Below are 12,752 nucleotides of genomic sequence, written 5' to 3'. Positions count from 1 at the left end.
CAGATTTCAGATTCAGATTTCAGATTCAGATTTCAGATTCAGATTTCAGATTCAGATTTCAGATTCAGATTTCAGATTCAGATTTCAGATTCAGATTTCAGATTCAGATTTCAGATTCAGAGTTCAGATTCAGATTTCAGATTCAGATTTCAGATTCAGATTTCAGATTCAGATTTCAGATTCAGATTTCAGATTCAGATTTCATATATATTTAGAAATTAGAAGAAAATGTTTTGGATGAGCATAATTTTATGGGATTAAAACCCAATGAAGACATCCAAACTAGGAGAAGAAAAAACAAACCCGGAAGCTACCATGTGTCAAAAGTGGGACGAAATAAAAGTGCTTACCTCAACATCTCTTTTGCTTTTATTGTGTCGCCCCCTTTGGGAATCTACAATTTATGGTTCCCGCGAATCGAGTCGCCTTTCTTTTCGGCGAGATTTTCGGCGGCTGCGGGACGAACTGTTTGACAGTGAAAGATTTATCGAATCACTGGAGCTTGAACCACTACCTTGATGGCTTGGCGGATGTGACAGCAATGCTGCCAGTTGAGCCACCAGTCGCTTTTTTTCCCGCACCTGATGGCGCCGTTCCCATTCCTGAATGGAGGAATCGGTATCCGTTGATACCCGACTGGAGGCGCTGCTATTTAGAAATCGGCGTAGGTGCTGCGGGAGTTTGGCTTGGAGCTGGAGCTTTTCCGATAGTGGCGAATCACTCTTACGGCTAGAGCCGCAATTTGTGTATTTTCTTTCCAATTTCAGTTCCTGGATTCGGTCACGCCAAACGTTGACCAGCAATGGGCGATGTCGTCCACCCCCGAATTCAAAGTACAAACGTCGATTGGTAACGAGGGTCACCCTGAGCAATGTCCGGTCTGCCCCATGACGGACCACTTTGAGCTTGACAAAGCGAAGTGGAAGCACGCAAAGCATCTCCAAGGAATCCATTTCCGGATCGCTCGAAGTGACAGATCCGTCCGGTTGCACCGGATTGACCAGAAAGTTGTCGTAAGCCACCAGCAACGAATCGTGGCTCAGTCCCAGTTCCACAGCTCGAATGCCTCGGCCACACAAATCCACCTGGGCAAATGGACTTTCGATCAGAATTGTGTCACCTGCCGGGCTATCGCTGACACCATCGCTTCCAATGGAATTTCCTGCCTCCCAGCAGAACCCACCGGCTTTCCTTCCACCCCCACATTCGGATGCGGTCAAGGTTTTTCGGTACTCTCCGAGCAGCAGAAGTTTCTGGATGCGGTTGAACATTATTTCGAGTCCGGGTTCGGGGTCACGCAAACGGTTACCAAAGTAGGCCACGCTTTTGCCTCACAAAAGTGTGCTTTTTGAATGGCCACCCAAAGGAAAAGCGTTGGACCAGCTAATGAATATTCATTACCACTATCCGGAGCCCGGAATTTGTTGGTCCCCGGTTCTGGGAAGGAATAAAAACTTGAAGGTAAGAAGCTTACTCACTTAACCGAACACCCACAAACTGGATTGGAAAATGTGCAAGGTGCATCCAAGCGGATTCAAATCTTACCTGAACCGGGGAAAAGGAAGGAAACGAGCACGTGATAACGCAGTAATGACAGATGCACACAACTGGGGAAAAGTTCTAAGCAAGGTTACTTAGTCGGTTTCCTTTTTTCTTCAAACGAAAATCAAGGGTTTCAGGGGTTGCAGGGAATTGATAAAGGAAAAAGGGAAAGTCATAAATATTAAATCAGAATAACGTTTGTTAGAGCCAAACTGATGAGATTTGGATCCATTTTGATGCAGTTTCTCTGGATAAATTCTGGTTAAATTGAACCCAATAATAGACCACGGATGGGGGCCGGACATTCGGCCGAAGGCCGATAGGCCGAAAGATGTTAGGCCAAAGGTCGCTAGGCCAAATGGATTAAAAGGCAGACGGATGTTCGGCCGAATAGGACAATAGGCCGAATGGGACATTAGGCCGAAGGCTATTTGGCCGAATGGAACATTAGGCCGAAGGTTATTTGGCCGAATGGTCACTAGGCCGAATGGTCGTTTGGCCGAATGGTCACTAGGGCGAATGGTCATTTGGCCGAATGGTCACTAGGCCGAATGGTCATTTGGCCGAATGGTCACTAGGCCGAATGGTCATTTGGCCGAATGGTCACTAGGCCGAATGGTCATTTGGCCGAATGGTCATTAGGCTGAATTGTCATAAGGCCGAATGGTCATTGGGCTGAATGGTCATTTGGCCGAATGGTCATTAGGCCGAATTGTCATTAGGCCGAATGGTCATTAGGCTGAATGGTCATTTGGTCGAATGGACGTTAGGCCGAATGATCGTAATGTCAAAAGGTCGTAAGGCCGAATGTTCGTAAGGCCGAATGGATGCTAGGCCGAAAGATCGTTTGGCCGAATGGTCGTAAGGCAGAATGAACGATAGGCCGAATGGTCGTAAGGCCGAATAAATGCTAGAAGGTCGTTAGGCCTAATATACACTAGGCCGAATGGTAGTTAGGCTGAATGATCGTTTAGCCGAATAGTCATCAGGCCGAATGGTCATCAGGCCAAATGCATGCAGACCGGATTCGAACATTCGGCTTTGCAACCACGGCCTATTGTCCAGTCATTCGGCCTTGTGACCATTCAGCCTTATGAACATTCGGCCTATCATCCATTCGGCCTAACAGCCATTCGGCCTAACGACCATTCGGCCTAGCATGCAGACAAGTGTAAAAGATTTCTTATTGGCCTAGCAACTATTCATGACGACCATTCACCCCAACGACCATTCGGCCTAGCATCCAATTGCCCTTACGACCAATCGGCCTAATGACCATTCGGCCTTACAACCATTTGGCCAAGTGACCATTCGGCCTTACGACCATTTGGCCTAGTGAACATTCGACCTAATAACAATTCGGCCTTATAACTTTTCGGCCTAGTGACCATTCGGCCTAACAGCATTCGGCTGGATAACTGTCGGCCGAATAACCCATTTGGCCTTGTGGCCTGTTCGGCCAGATAACCCATTCGGCCTAAAGTCCATCGGCTGAATGACCTTCGACCGAATGGCTTTCGGCCTCATGACTTTCGGCCGAATGACCCAGCCTCACCAAGGATACAGGTGCTCTTACTGATCAGTTTTTTTTTTTTTCAATTATACCACTTCGTCAAATCTGTATTGCTCCATCCTCCTTATTAAATTTCAGCTACTTTCTGGCCCAACTCCTCTCTGTTGAAAGAAACTGCGGACATATTAGTGGATTCAGCTGTTTCGAATTTAACAGAACTTGATTGTTTTTGTGCCACTTTAAATCGTTTTTACTGGAATGTCTGCTGAGATAATCTGATAAAAACAAAGCAAAACCATCATGAGTTTGAACTTCAAGTATAATCGGTTAGTTAAGCAAAAATTATTTCTTTGAGGTTAGGTTTGCAAGATTCATAGCTAGGTAACACTTTAAGCTTATTGGAAAAATTCTTCGAAACATTTCAGCAATTTTTATTCAGTTCTTCACTTATTAGAAATTTAAAATTCTGGTATGAGCTTTGACTTCCCTGACGACCCATAACCGATTTTTTTTTTGTTGAAAAATCAACGATTTTGCCAGCTATAGAATATTGATGATAATGGATTTTCAAGAAAACTGTATTGAGTCTGAATTCTAAATCTGAATTCTGTATCTGAATTCTGAATCTGAATTCTAAATCTGAATTCTGTATCTGAATTCTGAATCTGAATTCTGAATCTGAATTCTGAATCTGAATTCTGAATCTGAATTCTGAATCTGAATTCTGAATCTGAATTCTGAATCTGAATTCTGAATCTGAATTCTGAATCTGAATTCTGAATCTGAATTCTGAATCTGAATTCTGAATCTGAATTCTGAATCTGAAATAAGTTCGGGTTGACACTCCGTTCAGTGCAGACGTATATTTATAAGCTGTGCGTAAAGATTTCGAGGAAAGTTGATGAGCTATTGGCGAGTGTTTTGAGTGCCTTTATAATCTGAAAGAATTGATGAACAATATGGAGCCAAAGCGTGAAAACACCATAAAATTACGATTTGGTGCACAATCCAGGAACCCGTCCAATATGGAGGTTTAAAAATCAATCATGGTTAACCTTCCCGCGCCGCTCGGGTCAATATGACCCGAAGCGTACATTCAATTCATCATAACTCGTGACAAAAAAATCGGAAAAATCTGAAATTTGGAACAATTATGCAGAGCCGCAGAATACACAATTTGTAGTACCAGATAACTTCCGGTGACCACCGGAAATGGCCCCGTGAAAAAAACCGATAATATGCCGTTCGGGTCATATTGACCCGAGCACTTGCGCTCGTTCCCCTGGCCACAAATAATAACCGATTTGGATGATATTATATTCGTTGTTTAGGTAATTTTATCTAGTTTCTCAACGTTATGAAATTAAGTCAATATGTTTTAGGAAATTACCGGTAGTCCATTCCGAATGAAAAAAGTCCAAAAAAAGAGCTCTTTTTGAAATGCTTATAACTCCTGAACGATTTATTGTTTTGAACTAACTTAACGATTTTTGAAATTGTTAAGAATTTACCTTTCTACAAATGTTCAAATATGTGGGGGTCCAGTGGAAGGTTTGGCCGCTATTCCAGAACTTCCGGTAGAAAAAATTCTTACTTCAAAAAAGACACCCAATTTTGGCTTTGCATCGCTGTATCTCGCTTACCAATGGACCGATTCTCATAATTCAAATTTTAGTTTTTTTTCGTCAACTCTATTATTATTTTCATTGAACATACTTGGTTCCTTAAAAATCTCAGTTCTTCAGTATATCGTTATGAATCTCACATCTTTTTTGCCATTTTTCAAACTTCCCCTCGAGTTGGTAGGCTTAAGGGATTTTGTTAGCGTGATTTCTCTAAAATTTGAACTCAAATTGGCCACTTTTTATATACCTAGAGATTCACTAGAGTCTCCTCTTTCGATGGACATACTTTTTGTGTAGTGTTTCGAAAACTTGTAACAACGTTTTTCGAATTTACTGAAAGCTGTCAGATTTCAACCAGTTTGGCCCACGTTTTCAGCAGGTTGGTGTACAAATCTCGCACCCCTCACGTAGCCGCGGGAGAAACAAATCCTTTAGCTCTCTTTTTGTCGCTCACCAAATCTACCACCCCACCCAGCAGCAGGAGGAACTGCCGTCTCGCCGCATGGCTTAGGTAATTAATTGTGCTGATGCTGATAACGTAATAAATGTTTTATTTTTGTAGGTATTGTTTGAATCTTTTTTGATATTTTTTATTACATAGGTACCTATATTTTATGGATGGTATTATACATTAATCCATTTTATTCAAGCACAATCCTCTGCAACTGTGAAATTTATTAAAATGTTATTTTATAACATTTTTTTTCTATTTTTATTATAGTCGTTTTGACACCTTTATGTCATTCGCGACTTATATCAACGATACAGTTGGCAGACACTCATGGAAAAACTTATCCGGTACAACTGTGCTCGAACTCACGGATTTCTGATTTCAAATTTCAGCTTAAGTTTTCAGATTCAGATTTAAAATCCAGATTTCACATCCAGATTTCAGATTCAGATTTCAGATTCCAATTTCACATTCAGATTTCACATCCAGATTTCAGATTCAGATTTCAGATTCCAATTTCAGATTCAGATTTCAGATTCAGATTTCTGATTTCAGATTCAGATTCCAGATTCCAGATTCAGATTCCAGATTCAGATTTCAGATTCAAATTTCAGATTCAGATTCCAGATTCAGATTTCAGATTCAGATTTCAGATTCAGATTTCAGATTCAGATTTCAGATTCAGATTTCAGATTCAGATTTCAGATTTCAGATTCAGATTCAGATTTCAGATTCAGATTTCAGATTCAGATTTCAGATTCAGATTTCAGATTCAGATTTCAGATTCAGATTTTAGACTCAGATTTCAGATTCTGATTTCAGATGCAGATTTCTGATTATGGTTTCTGATTAAGGTTTAATTTAGAATTTAGAATTCGTAGTTAAGTATTTAGAAGTTTGAGTTACAAATAAAGAATTCAGAAATGAGATTTTGAATTAATAAATTTAGAATTAAAAACTTAGAATTTAGAATTTTCATTTTAAAAATTTATAATTTTTATAAAAATTATCAAAACTCGTAAAAATTTCGTTTTTTCCATCATAATTCTTTGTTCTAAACGATTAATTCCTCAATTTAATTCTATATTATGAATTAAAATATTTCAATTATAAACTCAAAATTCTACATTTTAAAATTTCAATTCTTAATTCTATAATCAAGATTCTGAATTCTTTATTTCAATATATTTTGATAGAGATTTCAGATTCTGAATTCTGGAATTTGGAATGCTGAATTCTGCATTTTGATTTCTGATACAGAATTCAGAATTATATGAATGTAAAATCTAATACGGAATTTTCAGTTCTGAATACTATCTTCTGAACCAAGAATTATGTATTCTGAACTTTGAATTGTGAATTCTGAGTTCTAAATTTGAATTCTGAATATAAGTTTCCCATAATTAATTCTATTTTATAATGATATGGATTTTTAATACTTTAGATAAAGCTTTAATCAAGGCCGGAAAAAATCATGGATTCAAGAGGATGAATAGTGTACTTTAAAGGTTTTTGGCGGCAGACCCTAATCTCGGGACATCGGAGATATCATCTTCCCTTATTTTCAAGTTTCACTTGTATTTTAAATATAATGCTTGACGGAATTTAGTGAAAGAAATAATACTTTTCAAAAATATTCGAATAAGATAAGTAGGTGATACAACTGAAAGAAAGATTGAAGCACCTCATTGGTTATGATAAATATTTGTTAGCAAATCAATGACGATCCTACAATAAAACATTCATTACGTAGGTATCGGCATGAGCAAAATCAATCAAAATTCAATCTACAAGCCACGCGGCACTACGATTCCTTCTGTTGCTGCTGGGAGGTAAGTTTGGTGAGCGACAGGAGAGCTAAAGGATTTCGTTTCTCTCGAGACTACGCGAAGGGGTGCTAAAATAGCACGCCAACCGTCTGAAAATGTGTGCTGGACTGGTTGAAATCTGACAGGTTTCAGTATATTGGAAAAACGTTGTTACAAATTTTTGGAAAACTTCACAAAAAGTATACCAATCGAAAGGGCAGATTCTAATGAATCTCTTGGTATATAAAAAGTGGACAGTTTTAGTGGAAATTTCCGAGAAATCACCATGACAAAACTCCGAGAACCCATCAACCAAAGCGAGAGTGGAAAAATGTCAGATAAGTTGTAAGTTTCATTCAGATATACTGAAAAACTGATTTTTTTTAGAAACAAAGTTTGTTCTATGAAAATAATAAAAGCGTTGACGAAAAAAAACTAAAATTTGAATTTTGGGAATCGGTCCATTGGTAAGCGAGATACAGCGATGCAAAGCCAAAATTGGGTGTCTTTTTTGAAGTAAGAATTTTTTCTACCGGAAGTTCTGGAATAGCGGCCAAACCTTCCACTGGACCCCCACATATTTGAACATCTGTAGAAAGGTAAATTCTTAACAATTTCGAAAATCGTTAAGTTAGTTCAAAACAATAAATCGTTCAGAAGTTATAAGCATTTCAAAAAGAGCTCTTTTTTTGGACTTTTTTCATTCGGAATGGACTACCGGTAATTTCCTAAAACATATTGACTTAATTTTATAACGTTGAGAAACTAGACAAAATTACCTAAACAACGAATATAATATCATCCAAATCGGTTATTATTTGTGGCCAGGGGAGCGATAACAAACTGCAGGTCAAATAGTTCCGAAATTTTTTTTACAGATATTTTGCGAACGGCATGGGAAGGTTAAGCAGTGATCTCAACGCGATGTATAGAGAGAGTTTTTGTTTGTTCATTAGATTTCAATCGGAAACCCTAATGAAAAATGCTCTAGAAAAATTGGGTCCGCAAGTGGTTTTCAAGTATGCTGATGGTTCCACTATTAAAGTCGATGTATCAGCAGCAAACGGATCGTTCAAGTATATCCGAATATTCGGTTTGCCTCCGGAAGTAGAGGACAGACAGATTGCAATCGTTATGGCCAAATATGGGAAAATACAGGAATTGGTACAGAAACACTATCCAGCCGAAACCAGCTTCCCAATCCTGAATGGGGTGAGAGGAGTGCACATGGAGGTGACCCATGAAATTCCAGCTCAGGTTAATATCCAACATATCAAGGTTAGGATTTTCTATGAAGGCTTGCAGAACAAATGCTTCACGTGTGGAGCGTTAGAACACTTCAAAGCTGATTGTCCAAAACGAAGAAGCGTTAACGAGCGCTTAACATCAGTTCAATCAAACAGTGGCACTTTTGCCAGTATTGTTTCTAATGGTTTGAGCCAATCAGTATCGTATTCGCCGAAAATGGTGGTGCTTAACCCGAAGTCTACAGATGAGAGTGGAACTACCGAGAGAGATGCTGGAAACGGTGAGGTGCCCACCCTGGGTGGGGTGGCGTCTGGTGAGATCAACACGGATCTCGCAAGTGAAGAATCTAGTACCGCTGTCGAGAGCGGTGATGTTGCATCGGGATCGAGAATCGCGAGAAAAGATAAAGGGAAGAAACGCGATCGCAAGATAATGGGAGAAGAATCTGGAGACACCTCGGAGAGTGATGTTATTGGACGCAAGCAACAGATTATTCCAGCTATCGGGATGGACATTCTCTCTGCGCAGGCGCAAACAGTTCGTCAACAGGGACGCGAGACCAGGAGCTCTTCATGCGTATCAAGTCAACGGAAGAAATAAGATGAGTGATACTAATAATACTAACCAAATATACAAAATTGCCACAGTTAACCTTAACAGTACTAACACCATTGCTTATAAAAACCTACTGAGAGATTTTGTTAATGTGGGAGATATTGACATATTGCTTCTACAGGAAGTGAGCTTTGAGGACTTTTCCTTTTTAAGCTCACACAATGCTCTAGTAAACATAGGCGTTAACAAAAGGGGGACAGCTTTTTGAATTAGGAAAACATTTCATTTTTCTGATTTTATTATGGATCCATCTTCCAGCATAACTTCAGTAGTTATAGGAAAATTGAATTTCATCAATATTTATGCGCATTCCGGATCGAATTTTAAAAAAGAAAGGGATAAACTATTCACACAAGACATTGCTATACATTTGAATAAATCTGGTGTGTCAAGTTCAATTATAGGGGACGATTTTAATTGCATTGTAGAGAATAGCGATTCAAATAGTAACTCAAAATGTAATTGTAGTGGTTTGAAGAATATTATCCACCATTTTGACCTACAGGATGTGGCTTGAAAAATGAAAAAAAAATGAGTTCACTTTTTTTAGAAACAGCTATGCATCTAGATTAGATCGATTTTACGTATTCAAAGATTTTTTGCCAAATGTTTCTGACTGTTCTACGATACCTGTTCCTTTTTCCGATCACCATGCAGTTTGTTTGAAAATTAAATCCTATAATAATGAAATTGTCACAAAGGGCAGAGGTTACTGGAAAATCAAACCCTCACTCTTGGCTCAGGAGAGTATTACAAATCGTTTCAAAGAAGTTTATGAAAATTTAACGCGAAGGAACATCTATACTCAAGATCGAAGTTCTTGGTGGAATTTTTGTTTTAACACCAAAGCTAAAAGTTTCTATAAAAGTGAAAGCTGGCACTTGAATCAAACTAACCGCGCTGCTAAAGCAGTTTTGGAGAGAGAATTTGTTGATTTATCTCAAAGACAGGCAAATGGGGAAAACCTTGGTGACGAAATTATGATTGTTAAATCAAAACTTTTAGAATTAGAGGAAAACCGCTTAAAAAACTTGGGAGAAAAAAGATCCCCTTGCACCATATCCGAAGGTGAAAAGATGACAATTTATCAATTGGCTAAAAGCACTCATAAAGGCCCATGCTTTGGTTTACGACAAGAAGAAAACGGTGTATGTATAACTGATAATGCTAGGATAGGTAAAACCATTTATGACCATTATGCTATGCAATTCCAGTCTTCACCCAATCATTACAATCATCACAATGACGATAGTGTTTTAAATTCCATTAGAAATACGCTAGATGATTCTGCCCAATCTGCTTTACTCAGACCTATTACTAAAGAGGAAATCTTTGAAACACTCAAGGCTTGTAATAAGAAAAAATCTCCTGGTCCAGATGGACTTACTTACGAGTTTTACATTCACTTCTTTGATATTTTAAAGGATGACTTAGAAATAATTTTTAATTCTTATTTGAATGGCTTTTTACTAAAATTATCACCAATAGAGTAGCAGTTTTCTTGGAAACCTTAATTGGCCCAGGACAAAGTGCCTGTATTCCAGACCGTTCATGCATAGGAAATCTTAAAGATGTTCGTCGCTTGATGACAAAATCGACAGAAAGTCGTAGTTTTAAGGGTTTTTTATTAAGTCTTGATTTGGCAAAAGCATTTAACACTGTCGATCACAATTTTTTGTGGCGAATACTTGCTGAGTTTAGAATTCCAGGAGCGCCGATGTGGTCTAGTGGATAGGCTGGCGCGAGTCTGGTATTGGTACGCCAGGCGTACTGGGTTCGATTCCCGGTATCGGCAAGAAAAACTTTTGGGTTCGAATCCCATAAGCGGGCCGACAGGTAAGATGTGTTTCATTATATAACTGACTATATAATTGGAATGTTCAATCAGTTGCCAGCTGGCCAGGTATATACACGGATGCCGGAATACCTGTAAGTAAACTAGCCCACCTGATTGATTCGTTCTTCCAAATATACCTACATCAACACACGCAATACATTCACCACATAACAGTTCATACGAAGCCATGGGGTCCGGGTATGGTAACGCGCTGCATTGGAGATTTCTCGAACCTAATAATCTAAGGAATGCATGTGAACCCATACTTTGGCAGAAACTGCGGTGAATCCGTGCACCCATGGTGGATTACCAACATACATAATACATACAATACTTGCTAAGTTTAGAATTCCAGATCAACTCATTCTTTGCTTAAAAAGACTATATGGATTAGCGGAATCTAAAGTGTTGTTTAACGGATTTCTTACAAAAGGAATTAAAATAAGTTCATCAGTTCGACAAGGATGCCCTCTGAGCATGATACTTTTTGCTTTATATATAGAGCCGCTGATCAGAAAAATCGACGAAAGCTACTCGGGGTACTTGCCTATGGTAAGTTCCTTAGAGTAATTGCTTTCGCCGATGATTTAAACGTCTTTCTCCGTAACACAGAAGAATTTGATATTGTTTTGCACATTATTCACTCATTTTCTAATATATCTAAGATAAAATTAAATGTTGAGAAATCTTGTTTTATTCGTATAAATAATTGTATAGGTGGTCCATTCCTCATACCCGAAACGAGCACTCTAAAAGTTTTAGGAATATCATTTAAAAAAACTTGGAATAAAAGTATTGACTTCAATTTTGATAAAATTATTGCAGATATAAATAGACGAATATTTCAAATTAGTTTTCGGAACATGTGTATTCTTAGTAAAGTTTGGTATTTAAATACCTTCATTCTATCAAAATTATGGTATTTAGTTCAGATTTTTCCTCCAAAAAATAAACATCTTGCCAAGATAAAATCAACCGTTGGTCAGTTTCTATGGAAAAATAGTATTTTTAGAGTTGACAGAAGGCAATTATATTTGGACATTGATAGAGGAGGATAAGGTTTGATAGATCCCGAGCAGAAATGCAAAGCTTTATTTGTTCGGAATATTTTGTTGGCAAATACACAAGAAGACTACTTGATAAATTTTGGACACTTAGAAAGATGACAAGAAATGGTAAAGATTGGATTGTTAAAGCGAAGAATTTGGAAAACAGCCCTTTGATTGAAAGTACCAAACAACTCTATAGGGAATTCGTTTTTGAAAACGTGTTCAAACCCAAGATTGAAGAAATACACTCTCAAGTACCGTGGTCTCTATTTTGGAATGTCATCAGTTTACCCTTTTTGCCTGTCCAGGATAAATCGATAATTTATTTTTTATTCAATGATCTCATTGCAAACAAACAAAAATTGTACCAATACGGAATAGAACAAATTGATAACTCATTATGTGATATCTGTAAAAAAAATGACTCAAATAAACATCGTTTACAATCATGTAGTTCTACTGAAGAGGTCAAAAGATGGGTGGACAAGGTGCTACAAAAACGCTTTTATGTAGTATACGTCAATATTGAAGATATATTGTTAATTGATCCGATGAATGCTTTACAAAAATCAATCATTTGGTTAGCTGCACATTACATCGCATACTGTTTTAAAAATTTCCCCAATGTAAATTTATTTATGTTTCAAAAAAGTATTCGAGAGTTCAGATGGAATAATAAAAAGTTAGTTAGTAAGTATTTCGATTCACATTTAAATATTTGTTAGGTAAGATAGGGTAGGAAACGAAAATCGATATATGTAACTTTGAAATTGTACACTCTTTTGGTTTGTTGAATAAATTTAAAAAAAAAATCTGAATTCTGAATCTGAACTCTGAATCTGAATTCTGAATCTGAATTCTGAATCTGAATTCTGAATCTGAATTCTGAATCTGAATTCTGAATCTGAATTCTGAATCTGAATTCTGAATCTGAATTCTGAATCTGAATTCTGAATCTGAATTCTGAATCTGAATTCTGAATCTGAATTCTGAATCTGAATTCTGAATCTGAATTCTGAATCTGAATTCTGAATCTGAATTCTGAATCTGAATTCTGAATCTGA

At 37.8% G+C, this 12,752-nt stretch overlaps 1 protein-coding gene across 1 annotated transcript; it reads right to left on the bottom strand.

Moving 5' to 3' along the window:
• Positions 1-357: 357 nt before the first annotated feature.
• On the bottom strand, positions 358-1,600 carry LOC129750616 (uncharacterized). Its single transcript, XM_055745603.1, has 2 exons — positions 1,546-1,600; positions 358-1,437 (listed from the first exon to the last, which is right to left on the bottom strand). Exon 2 carries the CDS (start codon positions 1,269-1,271, stop codon positions 402-404), a length of 870 nt encoding a protein of 289 aa, XP_055601578.1. The 5' UTR covers positions 1,272-1,437; positions 1,546-1,600; the 3' UTR covers positions 358-401.
• Positions 1,601-12,752: the final 11,152 nt, after the last annotated feature.

Source organism: Uranotaenia lowii, chromosome 1 (genome assembly GCF_029784155.1).
Source record: "Uranotaenia lowii strain MFRU-FL chromosome 1, ASM2978415v1, whole genome shotgun sequence".
In the NCBI taxonomy this organism is placed as follows: domain Eukaryota; kingdom Metazoa; phylum Arthropoda; class Insecta; order Diptera; family Culicidae; genus Uranotaenia; species Uranotaenia lowii.
Note: the sequence above shows the minus strand (reverse complement) of the source record. Positions and strands in the feature narration are given on the sequence as shown.